The sequence below is a fragment of the Terrapene carolina genome, unplaced genomic scaffold (assembly GCF_002925995.2).
Source record: "Terrapene carolina triunguis isolate 2854851 unplaced genomic scaffold, T_m_triunguis-2.0 Scaffold96, whole genome shotgun sequence".
Lineage (NCBI taxonomy): Eukaryota > Metazoa > Chordata > Testudines > Emydidae > Terrapene > Terrapene triunguis.
In genome coordinates, this window is record NW_020664447.1 from 5684011 (window position 1) to 5699802 (window position 15792).

Sequence of the window (15792 nt, forward strand, 5' to 3'; positions counted from 1 at the left end):
CATGAGGAAGGCCTGCTTCCATGAGTAATAGTTGTTAAACTGGGTCCAAATTATGTGAAAAATCTATTTCCATAGTTGTTTTAATCTCATGTTTGCTCAAAATTTAAATTATGTTAATCTGGAAGATTAGCAAATTTATGTAAACTTTGTGCATGCATTTTGCAGTCCTTATTCATGTTACATGTATTATATGTAGTACCTGTTAACCAGATTTTTATCAATTTCTACATCTGGCGTTACAGCATTCTCTGGAAGAACAATAGAAGGTGTACTGCATGTTGTCCCTTCAATAGTAGCATCCTGAATGGTTTGTGACAAATAAAAATGTAGTTAAACAAAAATTTAAAACACTGAAAACTGATGCTGTATATGGAATATAAAATGTATTTCTCTGTCAATTTACCAGGAGAAAAGATGAACATGGTTCAACAATATAAGAGTTAAATCTCCTTCAAACACAACAGATAATGAACTCCAATCCTTAACTCCAACTATTGTGGAGAAATGATGACTAGCCATTGACATGCAATTTTTCACATAGGGCCTAATGTTAGCAGTCCTTGCACAAAATAAAAATCAGTAAAAGGTTGGCTTTTACAAGGACTCTCAGGATCAGTCCCACAGAGGTGCTGAGGCACATTTTGAGTAATCTGTGTCTTCCCCTTGAAGCTCAAGTGTAAATCCCATTGAAGTTAATGAGAATGGCATGTAAGAAAAGGAGAAGAATGGATCCTTTACAATGGTGGCTTAAATTTGGTGCAAAACTCCAATTAGCAGCAACAAGAGTTTGTTTCAGCATACAGAAACTATTATTTTTATGTTCTTTTATTGCTTGCTTTCTATTTCCCTATCTCACATCAACATGAATTAGCAGTGCTTGTTGTAACCAAATATAGTGGGACTTTTCAGATTTTACAACAGCCATATATTTTAATAAATACAATATGTCATTTTTAAAAGTTTACATGGCAGTCTGTGTCAGTTTGCAGTGTTGTTGTAGTGGTATTGGTTCCAGGATATTAGAAAGAGAAGGTGGATCCGTTGTTGGTTTTTTTTTTTTTTGTTTTTTTTTTTCTGGAAACAAGCTTTTGAGCTTCATAGAACTCTTCTTCAGGTCTGGGAAAGGTACACATGGATCTTGAAAGCTATGTTGTGGGGGTCACCGTAGCAGTGGAGATATGTTTTGCATTTGTTATGGAGAGGTCTGATGCTGTTTGAATTGCTATTTCCGGGTCTGTGGGGAACTTGTTCCGATAAAGAGCTTGGCAAGGTTGGGGGTTGTTTGAAGGCCAGAAAAGGGGGTTCAGGAAAAATTTATTTCATAGAGTATGAGTTGTAACTGTTTAATGATAACCCATATGGGTTCCAGTGTGGGGTGATAAGGGTGTGTAGGAGGCGGGTAGTTTCTATATTGAAGCAGGTTCTCTTGGAGAATTTGGGCGGCCCATTCCATGATGTGATCTACTTCTCTGGTGGAGTGTCTTTGTTTTATGAAGGCGGTTTTAAACGTGTTACGGTGTGTATCCTGGACTTTCTCCTCAGAGCATATTCTGTGGTATCTGAATGCCAGGCTGTAGATAGATTTCTTGGTATGTTTGGGGTGGTTACTGGATCTGTGAAGGTAAGGGTGCTGATCCATGGGTTTCTTGTATATAGTTGTCTGTAGGATTCCATTATTGAAGCTGATCGTGTCCAGGAAGTTGATGCTGGTGTGGGAGTGTTCTAAAGAGAGTCTGATGGATGGGTAGTTGTTGTTGAAGGCCCAGCTCATTATCAGAAGCAAGCTCCCCACAGGCCAGGACACACCAACTCAAAGTGGCACCAGGCCCTGACATAACAAGAGATGCAAAACCTGCAGCCATATCTCCACTGCTACGATGATCAAAACCTCCCACAACAGATCCCTGGATCCTATACATGCCTTCCGCTACATGTGGTGTATCTCCTCCAGTGCACTCTATGCCCCAGTAACAACTATGGGTGACACCAGATAATCACTACGCTCTCGAATTAACTCACACAGAAAAATGATAAGAGACAAAACGCCATATCCCCTGGGTGTGAACACTTTTCACAAAGTGATCACTTTATATCTGATCTCTCAGTTCTCATTCTCATCGGACCCCTGCACAATATCTCCTTCAAAAGACAAGCTTTGGAGCTTAAATTCATAATTTTGCTAGACACTGAAAATCATGGTCTTAATAAACACACTGGATTTACGTATTATTATAATAATCTGTAACCACTAACCCTATAACTGCAGAGCTGTTTACAGACCACTTCAACTTGAATGGTCTTTTAGAATGTGTTAACTAACCACTTATACTAAACAATCTGTTTCACCTTGTATTTAGCTGTGACACTCTGAGTAACCTTCCCAGACTGGAAGAACAGCTCTCTGTGGCTGAAAAGCTTTTCTCTTTCATCAACAGAAATTGGCCCAATAAAAGACATTACCTCACCCACCTTGTCTCTCTAGTAGGTGTCAGTGTTGAAGGTCAAATTTTTAAAGCCTTGTACAATGTGACAGATGTGCACTCACTGCATGTGTATAGTAATCACAACATCCTGCATTTGGGTGTGTAAACTAGCCTTTGTTCATGCAAATCAGGCAATTATACAGCCTCCATTTCTAAATGTACCCTGGACTGCACCTGCAAAAGTGGGTGCACAACCAATCACTTGCAGAAAACAGGTGAGCACTCATTTTTATGAGGGTGCAAAATGAGATGCTCGTTTGTGGCTGCATGAAAATTTTGCCCTAGGGGAAAAAAATCCTTCTTTCAAATCAGCACAGAAATATTTCTGAGACACAGATTTCATACTAAAATATTTTATAAAGAACTGCCAATAAGTAGAGGTGGTGGCTGCAGTTTTGAAGAAAGTTAGTTAAGGTTATCCATAACTAACAAATGGGAAATCTGTTGATGTTTTATATGGATTTTGGAGGAAAATGAGAAATATATTATAAAGCTTTCTTCTTCTCCACAAAAAAACAAATTCCTCCACATTCCAGTTAATTCCTTAAAAAAAAGGTTAGGATAGCAATTTGTGTGTGTGTGTTTTTTTTTAAAACATGAACCTACTAAATTAGTACAGTTAATTTTTTGTTTGATTAAAAAAATTGCATGGGTCTTATAAATCAATACCAGAACTGAATCCAGCTGTCCCAACTTGCTGCTTCATTCCCTTTATCAGTTCTTTAACATGTACATAATGACAGCAGTTTCTATGGAATATCTTTTTTAAACAAATGAAACAGCACAGTATCTGTCTACACTGGACATATGTATCTGCTGGATAACATGTACCTGTTATGTGAATTAACAATGGTCATAAGTAAGCTTGAAGGCTGATACACTGTTATGATATATAGAGAAAATTCACAAGTCTCTTGGTGCAATATAATTTCCATCTGTTGTCTGCAGATTAAAGAAGACAACATTGCACTGGTTTGCATTGTGAAGTTTTCTGCACAGTCCGAAGGGCCAGATACACCATTTTTAGAAATGATACTTTAGATGCTAGAACTAGGAGTGTCAACCCCCCCCTCACTTTACTTAATATCCTATTACAGCCCCATAATAGATTCAGATCCCACAGAAAGCTTTCATTTTCATACAAATAGATTTTTTTTTTTTAGAAAATGGGTTTTGATTCTGATGTCCAATGGTTATATTTTAAGGACCCAATTTCCAAAGAAGTTAATCATGCGACTGCACAACTAATATACACGCAAATTGGATAACTGAACTTGCAAATAGCCATAGAAAACAATGGCAGAAATAATAGTGGTCTTAGCAGTGCCCTTCATAAGTTTTTTTACAATTAGCAATGCAGAATACAGTATTAGTTTTATTAAAGAAGGACTACATTCTGTCACCTTTAAGTCATGTTGAATACTACCTTCACAAATATTTTTATTGATTTCAACACTTTGTTCCACAAGTCTCTTTCAATTGACTTCAATAGGGGTAATTCCAGTTCCCCCAACCTCCAAAAAATGAGTAAATGTGTCATTATCTTTATTATATAAAGGTCATATTTACCCTCAATCTTTGTGTAAAATTCCCATCGTTATCTGTTGGAGATCTACTGTGAATCAAGGTAATGCATGATCCTAACACTGTAGCTTTGGTCCAAGGTCAATAATTAAAAATCTAATTGAGTCATCCTGGTACTATGATTCTGACACTTCTTTCTAGAAAAATATGGTAAGAACTGTTAGAGGAACCTATACCCACAACTTCTAGCAACTGTAAATTTCTATTGTCTCTGCCCATGACCTATACTGGAGAGCTGGGAGTAATGCCAAAAGTTGAGAAGTGGATACTGGAGTTTTGGAGGCCGTTTCCTGTGTATGATCTACAGATGATGATATTACTAGAAAAAGTGCAAAGAATATATTTGGAATTAAGACCTGTGGATTTCCCATACATAGTCAAAAAGATTATGCCCTTGACCCATACATTAGCTTGTCAGCCAAACATCATCTATATACTGTTAGATGGTTATGTATTTCTGAAGTTCTTTTTTCTTGATAGAGGACAATTGAAAGACTTATTCTGTTCAATATTAAGGAGGAAGATTGCTTCAAATTAGCAAAAATTGTATCATTTAAAAAAATGCAAAACAATCAGTTACATATGGAAAAGAATGATGCTAGAAGAAATATTCAATATAAACATATGCACATACAAGTAGAGCCAAATACAGATGGAGGATAAGCATAATAACTCAGAGCATAGGGATGAGCATAAAAAACCACATGCATTCTAATTACAACTCTTTAGACAATCCACTTAACATCTGACTCAGTTTCTCCATCTGGGAAATTCAGGTACTGCTTTCCTCCCTAATTGGGAAGTTACAAAGATTAATTCATGTTTGTAAAATGCTTTGAAATTAAAAAGTCATTATGTAAATGCTAAGTAGTGTTATATTCTATACAAATATAAAGAGAAAAAAGGAAGAATTCAGTGCACATTTTAAGTATTTTCATAAACAAATGGATTATTGTTACTCCTGACACTAATCAAGTAAATAAGTTTGAAAAGCCTCAATTCACAGAAAACTATACTGATAAAAGAGAGTGTAGGCTCATTTTGAAAGATTTATTTGTATTTTAGGAAAAAATGAATGGAACACACCGCTCTGCAATACTGTTAGTATTTCTGGCTGGAGTTAAAGTTGCCCACAAGTGAATGGCACTTTCTTCCCTGTATTCTGAAGGAACAAATCTACCAGAGCAATAGAATAACTTGCTGTATCTCCACTTTTCAGTAGAAACAATTAGGAGATTAATTTGGGGGACTTCTACCAAGAAGACACTGACAAGGATTAAGCGGAGAAAGCATTTGCCATAAATTACCACCCTAATGATTCTTAATTTAAAGAGTTAAGAAACAAGACAATTCTAATGAAATACTTTATGAACTAATTAAAATAGGATTTCTATAGCATAGTTACAATACAATACAGCTATATAATATGTAAATTTTTTGAGGGCCAAATTTCCCCTCAATTACACCCCAATAATTGAAAGCCTGACCCAAAGGAGACTTACTATTGACTTCAATGAGCAATGGATTCAGCAGAATTTGGCTCTCAATACTTCTGAATGCTTCTAAAACAATATGTTATGTGGTATACATGGCAGAGATTCACATGTGCTTTTCCATTCTGTAAATTCAAATTGGCTCTGAGTGAAAATGTTGTATTTGTTCCAACTGTGCTCAATGAAGTAATCTTGATTTATAACAAAGACATATGACTAATCAGAAGATAGGTTTAAATCTGTAAAATTTAGGGTTAAAATATTAGAACTACTTCATCAGTGTCTACTCAAAATACATAGATTAATGAAAGTCCTCCTGACAAAACTGATTTGTGTATTTAGAAGATGTGGTATTCAGTTTCACGGAGCTGAAATCCACACGCCAAAATTAGGAGTAATGTCAAAATAAAACAAAAAAGTTTCTGACATTCAGGCTACAAAATGACTACTTCTTCATTTGAAACAATTAAAAATAATTTTAAAAAGACTATTTTGATACCTTTCATTCAATCATTTCTCCATTTGAGGTTATCTTAAAAATGCAATGTAGTAAACAAAGTCATTACAAACATATTTACCCAGTGGGCACATGTACAACTAACATGAACTAAAATATACTCTGATCTCAGCAATTCTCAAGTTGCTTGCCATTAAGTACGCCACTTATCAATTTTTTATAAATACATTTTCCTCAAGGGCCACATTTTGTTCTTGTTGAATACATTTATTCATCTAATAAATTCAAAGGCATTGACAATAGCTTCAAAATGGTATAAAACTAAAATACGTGTCATTATTGCAAGTGAACCTATAAAACCCTCCCTCCCAAATAACATATGATTAAAATCAAGATGACAAATGTAAATTGATAAAATGAATTTTGACTAAGGCTTCCATTTTAAGTTCCAAGTAATTACGTAAAAACAGGTACCAAATTTCTGACTTGCTGGTAAACAGGAGATTTTACTTTAAAAAAAAAAAAAAAAAGGAAATTTACACAGCTCCTCACCTCCATGACCATAATTCTCATTTAGATGTCACATCCAGGACATTCCATGTTGGTGATCATAGGGGAGTGAGAATTAAGAAATATAAAAACATGCTTAAGAAAATTATGTGCAGATTTAAACTTAAAGAAATATATTACCTGACTATTTGGAAAAATAAATGACAAAACCTAGAAACCCTAATTATTGTAATATGAGACTGTAAAGGCAATGCTGATGTTGCTTTGAAACTATTATGATCAGATATTATAGAACCCTGTTTATTAACATTTGTGAAAGAGCTATCTTCCTGCCCTGTTTACTGAATGAATAGCACATGCCTATAACATCAGTTTTCAGGTCTGATTCTACTTACGTGGAAGTCAATGACAAAACTATCATTGACTTCAGTGTGAGCAGGATCAGGCCTCCTACACATGCACACCTTAGTGATCTTTATAAAGCTGGTATAAACAAAGGGTAAAACCTTTTGGACTATGTCAGGATTGCAACCAGGGGCGGCTCCAGGCACCAGCGCAGCAAGCGTGTGCCTGGGGCGGCAAGCCGCGGGGGGCGGCCTGCCGGTCGCTGTGAGGGCGGCAGTCAGGTGGCCTTCAGTGGCGTGCCTGCGGGAGGTCTGCCGGTCCTGCGGTTTCGGAGGCAATTCGGCGGCGGGTACGCCAAAGCCACGGGACTGGCAGATCACCCGCAGAAACGCCGCCGAATCCACAAGACTGTGGACCTCCCGCAGGTATGCAGCGGAAGGCCGCCTGACTGCCGTGCTTGGGGTGGCAAAAAACATAGAGCCGCCCCTGACTGCAACTGAGATTTTTAAAAACAGGTGACTAAAATTAAGTGCCTAAATCGATATTAGGAACTGAAATAAGAGGCTTGTTTTTTCAAAAATCATTGAATTCAAGATTAGGTCAGATTAAAGTAACCTAATCTAGGTCATCATATATATTCTTCAGTATAATTCAGACAGCACACCCTTTAAGGCGGTGCAAAGCTCATGCCCAACACCGTGCGATACATGGTTGCATGTGTGGGAAGGAGTCACAGAGCCCTTTGTCACAGAGCCAAATACTATTAATCAAGAGCAGTCTTTGTACTCAAATGAGCAACTGTGGCTGTATCCTGTTGGGTCTTGCCAAAATACTCAGGGTCCAGCTGACTGCCATATTTGGAGGTGGGAAGGAATTTTCCCGAGTCAGATTGGCAGAGACCCTGGGGGTATTTTGCCTTCCTCTGCAGCATGGGGCACTGGTCACTTTCAGGTTGAAACTATTGTAAATGGTGGATTCTCTGTAACTTGAAGTCTTTAAATCATGATTGAGGATGTTACATAACCTCTGGCTGAGTTACTGTCTATTACAGGAGAGGGTGAGTGAGGTCTGTGGCCTGTAATGTGCAGGTGGTCAGTCTAGATGATCATGATGGTCCCTTCTGGCCTTAAAGTCTATGAGTCTTTGAATGATTAAAGTGGGAAGCTCCTCATGCCCCGTCCCTTATGCACCTGCACAAGGAATGGCTACAATTCAGCCATTAGACAATAATACTCAGTATTCTAATGCATTTTAACAGTACAGACAAAATGGCATCTCAAACAAAACTGCCTCAGAAAGGACTTATGTGCTGTGACTAATTTGAAGCACATGATATGAATTCTCTTCTCCTTCCTTTAAGCTAGAAAACTCACCTACTATTTAAAATTAAATAAAAATAAATCTGAGTAACTCAAACACATGATGTACTATGAGAGATAAAAAACAACAGTAAAATCCCAGATCAAAATTAGCAAAATAATCTTTCTAACCAGCCTCAAACTAAGAAACTGTACAGTACGCTAACTGCCCTTTTTCCATGTTCTCTGATTCACTGCTCTCTTTATGATGTGCCCCACCTATCCTCTTTCTCAGGAAGTTTTAACAGAAACAATAATATTAGCAGATTATTTCTGAAACAAAATGAACTTCATCCAGTGTGTGTTCTAGAGATCTTGTCTCACACTATACATAAACATTTGTTTTCAAGTTCAAAGGATGTTTCGTTTTCATTGTTTCAGTAATTTTACATTGCTTATCCGTGTACAATCCAAAGCAAGAAGAATAGAACTAATTTAAAATGCAGTTTGAGAACCGTAAAAATATTTGTATATTTACATGTCCGAAAGGAAACGTCATTTATAACTGTGATAAAATACATAGTACCATATGTGATATGCATAACTGCAGATTTGCTAAAATGACACCAATTTGTTTCTAGCTCCAAGTTCAACATAAGAATGGCCACAGACCAGTGGCCTCTAGCCCAGAATCCCATCTTCTGGCAGTGGCCAGTGTCAGATCTTCAAACGGATAAACAGAACAGAGCAATTATCCAGTGATCAATCCCCTACTGTTCAGTCCTGCTTCTTGCAATCAGAGGTGTAGGGACACCCAGATGTTGATTTAGTTGGGGATTGGTCCTGCTTTGAGCAGGGGATTGGACAAGATGACCTCCTGAGGTCCCTTCCAACCCTGATATTCTATGATTCCATTTTTACTAATACGTGCTTCCATTTTAAGCATCTTTTCTTAAAACACCCATCTTTGCTAATACTCATTGAAGGACCTATCCTCCATGAATGTATCTAAGCTGGGCCCAGGGGAGCGGAAGGGGTGGGACCAGCCATTTCTCACATGAGCTGCTCCGGGTCGCTGCAGTGGCTATCAGAGAGAGTGGCAAGGGAGGTGGTGGTGGCAGTTGGCCGCCCCCTGCCCAGGCCCAGCTGCTGGAGATGGCCTGAGTGAGCCAGATTCCCCCCTCCCACTCGGCAGGTTTCCGGCTCGCTCAGCCCCTGTCCCCAGCAGTCAGGCCCGGGAATGAGAGAGGTGTGGCCTGCCACCACCACCACCACCACCTCCCCAGCCAGGCTCCCTCTCTTTTAGATTATGTCTGACCCCAGTATGGGGAGGCATAAGTCGTCTATGACAAAAATTGCATGTAGTATTCTAGAGGTGGATGGACCATGGATTTATATAGTGGCATTATGATATTTTCTGTCTTATTATCTACCCCTTTCCTAATGTTTCCTAACATTGTTAGCTTTTTCGACTGCTGCTGCACATTGAGCCGAGGTTTTCACTGCACTAGCCACTATGACTCCAAGATCTCTTTCTTGAGTGGTAACAGGCAATTTAGATGCCATCATTTTGTATGTAGTGTTGGGATAATTTTTTCCAGGGTGCATTACTTTGCACTTATCAACACTGAATTTCATCTGCCATTTTGTTGCCCAGTCACCCAGGTTAATGAGATCCCTTTGGAACTCTTTGCAGTCAGCTTTGGACTTAACTATCTTGAGTAATTTAGTATTGTCTGCAAACTTTGCCACCTCACTTTTTACCCCCTTTTCCAGATAATTTATGAATAAGTTGAATAGCACTGGTCCTAGGACAGAGCCTTGGGGGCTCTGCTATTTACTTGTGATAACTAATTTAATTAAACTAAGAAACCAATCCTACATTCCCTATCTGTGGAAGTCAATTTTTGCATTGACAACCCAATATTTACATTATCTATCTTTTACATTAGAGTTTGATCCTGCAATACTGGGACATACTGAAAACTCATTGATGTCAATGGGAGTTTTGAGTACATGAGAAATGAAGGACAATACAGGTACCTAGATAACAAATATTTAATTTAGTTGACCAGATTATCCTTAAAATAAAACCATTGAGTAAATCTTATTTTAGTTAAATGGATTCTTGTTTTAAGTAACTAATGTAACACAAGGATTGACCATTGTTATCATAGAATGTTCTGACAACTAAATGTTCTTTTTCCTTTCCTGCTTAGGCCCCAATTCCACAAGGTATTTAAGCATGTAGCTAACTTTAAGCATATGTTTAAATTCATTCCTATTCAGCAAAGCACTTAGTCACATGCTTAACTTAACTTTGATTTCAAAGGGGCTTAAGCGCATGTTTAAACATATACTTAAGTGATTTGCTGAATTGGGGGCATAGAGAGGGCAGTAGAGTACTGAGATTCACAGTTGTAGCTCTCTTGACAGGAGAGCAAGACAGAATAAAAATGAGAGGCTTTTTTCCCTTTCAAAATAAAGCAGATAATATCCAGCAATTTAAAAGAAAATCAATGTCTGATACAAATTGGAATAAGGAACAGTCAAAGGAGCAATATCAAGATTTGGATGATGGAATAAAATAAATGGTCTAAAAGAAAAGTTAAAAATATAATGGGATGATATGTTATCAGAACTCAGGAGAGCCAGTAAAATCAGATTATAGTTGAAGAAGAGAAGGGTTGAAGATGATAAAGGGACTCTCTATACTAAAAAGAGGGAAAGGGAGAGCTTCCATTGGACCCTGATAACATGCAGGTGGAAAAGAATGCAGAAGTCTTGAGACAGCCAGGTTCTAATCCCAGATGAGAATTACACACAGTTTCAAAAATCGACTATCACATATCCCCAGATAATTTCTTAGTCTCTAGCTTCTTAACGCAACTGTAGGAAACTATTCAATTAATTTTTTTAATTCTAAAACCCTATGATCAACAGATTCGGGTTGTTATTGCAGGTCAGTTCATTCTAAAAAAGTGAATTTATAAAGGGACACAACATCAAGGTCAGAAAAAGGGATATGATTTGTGTCCTGAGCAATCATTCTGTATAAACCATTTCAGTGCTGAACAAATGGTCTTGTCAAAATAAATAAATAAATCTGTTTAATGTTCTATGGGGGCAGGACACATACAAGACCTATCCTGCACTCCCTATTCAGGCAACATTCCTATTCAGTGTCAGGGGTTAGACTGCATCAGAATAGGAGCGGGTGCTCACACTCACCAATTTTGGTGTCTGTTATTATAGGTCTCAATGTTGCATCATGCTGTGGAGACAGGATGCAGCAGGAGGAAGAGAGCATGGAGAAGAGAGAAGAGAAGAGGAGAAATGTATCTGTAAGGCGTACATGTCCACAAGCAGACCCTTAGCCAACCAAGCAACAGTGTGCATGCGTGTGGGCAGTGTGTGGAGCTGGGTAGGTGCACATCCCTAATATTTGCCCATCCTTTTTCCTAAAAACACTGAGTGGGATTTTCAAAAGCCTTCAGCGTTAGCCTAACTCCTTTCCCACTAACGTCAATGGGAGCAGAGTTAGGCCAGTGCTGAGTGCTTTTGAAAATACTACCCAATATTGTTGTTTTGACTTGGGCAAGTTGGAGAATCTGTATTGATGTAAAAATAAATTAAAAACACGAACCCAAGGTTTCTTCCTTAAATTTTGGAAAACCCAATGCAATTTTCTGCAGTTTAAATATCTTCTTAAAAATTCCTAGAAAGAGGTTCAGCATAAGGGAAGCTGGTAGGATTGAGTTACCTCCTTAAGAGAATGAGGGCTTGCTAGAGGGCAAATATTACTGTCTGAAAAGAGGAAGGGTAGGAAGACTTCAAGCTGGGACATCTCTTCTCCCAGCAGGTACCAGGAGCGGCGCCAGGGTTTTTGCCGCCCTAGGCGGCAGTGCTCCTCCTCAGGGCATTCGGCGGCAGGGGTCCTTCTGCTCCGCGTCTTCGGGGCGCTTCGGCGGCGGGTCCCGGAGCGAGTGAAGGACCCACCGCTGAAGCGCCCCGAAGACGCGGAGCGGAAGGACCCCCGCCGCCGAATTGCTGCCGAGGACGGCAAAATGCCGCCCCCCAAATCCTGCCGCCTTAGGTGACCGCCTAGGGTCGCCTAGTGGAAGCACCGGCCCCGGCAGGTACTATTGCTGCTCTGTTTAGTAGCAGGAAAGGATCAGAGCCCCAGAAATTCCTCAATCAGTCACTAGCTTCTCCGACTTTAGATTCCCCTGCTGGGCAAGTCCTCATTTCACCAACCTGAAAGGGAGCTGTGTTCCTCCTTACTTAAAACCCTGCTTCTATTGACTTCAGTGGGAATGTTTCCAGCTAGTGAAAAACAGAACTACTTTATTTATCATTATTTTAAGCTAATACCTAGATTATGCTGTAGGACTCAGGCTGTAGTACGGCCCCTGGTGGTGACAGGCACATACTCCTAGCCCAGACATTTGCCAGTTGTAATTCTTGTTCCAAACATTTAGATAGGATTAAAAGTAGCTTGTTGCTTAAATTCCTTCTTCTGTTTTCTTACCCCTTAAAATGACATTCCTCAGAAAAGCAAGTGTTTTGTCTGGTAAACAAAGATTCATAATCAGTCATTTACTGTAGTTTATTTTAAACTTGTTTTTAGAACAGGAGGCTATGCTGTTATATCCATCCAGATTAACAAGATTTAGGCCTAGACGTTTGTGTTTCTCATACTAGTCCTCTTCTGGTGTGCTGTGCCTAGCAAGCTCACAATGAGTATCTCATACACTCAAATACAATTTGCACATGACAGATAAAAGTAATCTGCTTGACCTACTGTATGTTCCCAACTAATCGTTTGCTAAACTTGAATCTAACTGGGGTGTTTATCTTAAGCCAGGAAACTAACCCTCAGCAAAATGTGCAATTTTGACGGAATGCATGACAAATCAATGCAGGGTTCATTGCTGACAATATTTTCCTATGATGTTAAAAGAAAAGAAGCGGATGTTTTTATCCAAAGTGTAGAATACAGTGTCCTAGCTCCAGTGACAATGATAAATTTTAACTGAAAACATGCCAGAATATAAATCCTCTCTACATTTTCACCAGGTTGCATAAAACAGGATAACCTGGCTGGTCTGTGATTCTTTAATTGTTATATGTAATGATGTTGTTTTGTTCAGGTAGACATTCATACTTATCTCAGGAAAGAATAGGCTTTTTATTTTAAAAAAATTGGTTGAGAAATTAAAAAAAAAATCTTTAAAAGAACATACAAATTATTTGAAGGCCAAACTGTATTTTATTGGTTATTTTATTTATCTAAAATTACAAAATTGCATGTAGACTTCTATGTAGACTACACATCTGGACTTTATGTAATTTTGGTACATGTTCAGATACCATTGTGATGAGTGAAGTGCTGATAGATACTGTAGACAGAATAGATTTCCATCATGCATCAACAAGATAACATCTTCAGAAACAAGCTCTGTAGCTCTGAGGGCAACAGTGCTTCTAGTTTTAGCTTAAAGCATCTACAAGACTCAGTTCTTTCCTCAGATGTTAAGTTATTGTATATTATACTGCAATTTAGTTCTGAAAATGCAAAGAAATTACTCCAAATCCTTGTTACAATAAAACAGACAGTATGTGTATGTTTTCATAATTCTTTTTTATTCACGGTCTCTGAAGAACATGACATTTTGGGGCAGCTTTGGAATAAATAGCACAGAATGTTATAATAAGTAAGTAATATAAGTTTCCAAAACAAACTGAGGGTACTATTCTTGAAAAAGTAGAGCTCTCATCCCTCATGTATATAAGTCATTTGATGTAATGGAAGAACCCTAAGTATACAAATACTGATCAACAGGGTCAGACCAATGGTTCAGCTAGCCCAATCTCTTATCTTCTGACAGTGATTGGTGTCAAATACTTCAGAGGGAATGAACAGAAGAGGGCAATCTATCTAGTGATCCATCCCCAGTCATCCAGCCCCAGCTTAGGGATACCCAGAGCATGGGGTTGCATCCCTGACCATCTTGGCTAATAGCCACTGATGGACCTATCCTCCAATTCTTTTTAGAACCAAGTTATACTTTGGCCTTCACATCATTCCCTGCCAATGAGTTCCAAAGGTTGAGTGGCTGTTATGTGAAGAAGTACTTCCTTCTATTTGTTTTAAACCTGCTGCCCATTAATTTCAATGGATCCCTGGTTTTGTGTTATGTGAAGGAGTGAATAACACTTCCCTATTCACTTTCTCCACACCATTGATGATTTTATAGACTTCTGTCATATCCTCCCTTAATCATCCCTTTTTTAAGTGGAACAGCCCCAGTCTTTTTAATTTCTCCTCAGATGGAAGCTGTTCCAAACCCCTAGTCATTTTTGTTGCCCTTCTCTGTACTTTTTCCAGTTCTAAAATATCTTTTTTGAGATCGGACAACCAGAACTGCATGCAGTATTCATGGATTAATATAGTGGCATTATATTTTCTGTCTTATTATCTCTCCCTTTCCTTAGGGTTCCTAACATTCTGCTAGCTTTTCTTGACTGCCACTGCACACTGAACCAATGTTTTCAGAGAACTCTCCACGATGACTCCAAGATCTCTTTCTTGAGTGATAACAGCCAATTTAGATGCTATCATTTTGTATGTACAGTTGGGATAATTTTTTCCAAGGTGCATTACTTTGCACTTATCAACATTGAATTTCATCTGCCATATTATTACACAGTCACTCAGGTTAGTGAGATCCCTTTGTAACTCTTCACAGTCAGCTTTGGACTTGAGTATCTATCTTGAGTAATTTAATATCATCTGCAAACTTTGCCACCTCACTGTTTACCCCCTTTTCCAGATAATTTACTAATAAGTTGAAACAGCAGTGATCCCACTACAGAGCTTTGGGGGACTCTGCTATTTACCTATCTCCATTGTAACAACTGACCATTTACTCCTACCCATTGTTTCCCATCTTTTAATCAGTTACTGATCCACGAGAAGACTTTCCTCTCATCCCATGACCACTTATTTTGCCTAAGAGCCTTTGGTGAGGGACCATGTCAAAGGCTTTCTGAAAGTTCAAGTACACTATATCCACTGGATCACCTTAGTTCACATATTTGTTGACACCCTCAAAGCATTCTAATAGATTGCTGAGGCATGATTTTCCTTTATAAAAGCCATGTACAAAATCCATATACAATTTTACAAACTTCAGAAAGTATACAAAGTGACACGGTTCAGTCTTAGATTTGTGCAGCATAATATCAATAGAATAGATTTTTAAGATTGCTTACTTTGACTGGAGGAGAACTGGTGCGTTGTGCTTCTGGTGGCTGTCCCTCATCTTCAGGTAGGGTTGGCATGGTAGCTGGTGAGAGACACGATGGACTGCAATGTGGACTAAAAAGACCATGCACTGCTGGGAATGTCTGTTTCAAGTTAACCTCAAGGGATAAGCACTGAGATGCCTTGTGATCCACAGACTATAGTGTGTGCCAAAAATACAAATCAAATCCATTTAAAATCTATGTTCAAACACTGGGGATCACTTTATAACAACAAACAGTAATAAAGTTTAAAATTAAAAATGATTTGCCTTGCATTTTATTAACTAAAATTTCAAAGATCAAATATAACA

The 15792-nt window shown here is 38.4% G+C and overlaps 1 protein-coding gene across 1 annotated transcript in view; it reads right to left on the minus strand.

Moving 5' to 3' along the window:
* The window catches only part of MRVI1 (murine retrovirus integration site 1 homolog), a 71827-nt gene extending 56310 nt beyond the window's left edge, over window positions 1–15517 (minus strand). Inside the window, exons 1-2 of the mRNA XM_026651492.2 lie at window positions 15449–15517; window positions 200–300 (exon numbers count right to left, since the gene is read on the minus strand). Coding sequence (XP_026507277.1) covers window positions 200–300; window positions 15449–15517 — 170 coding nt within the window. The remainder of the gene's footprint in view (window positions 1–199; window positions 301–15448) is intronic.
* Window positions 15518–15792: the final 275 nt, after the last annotated feature.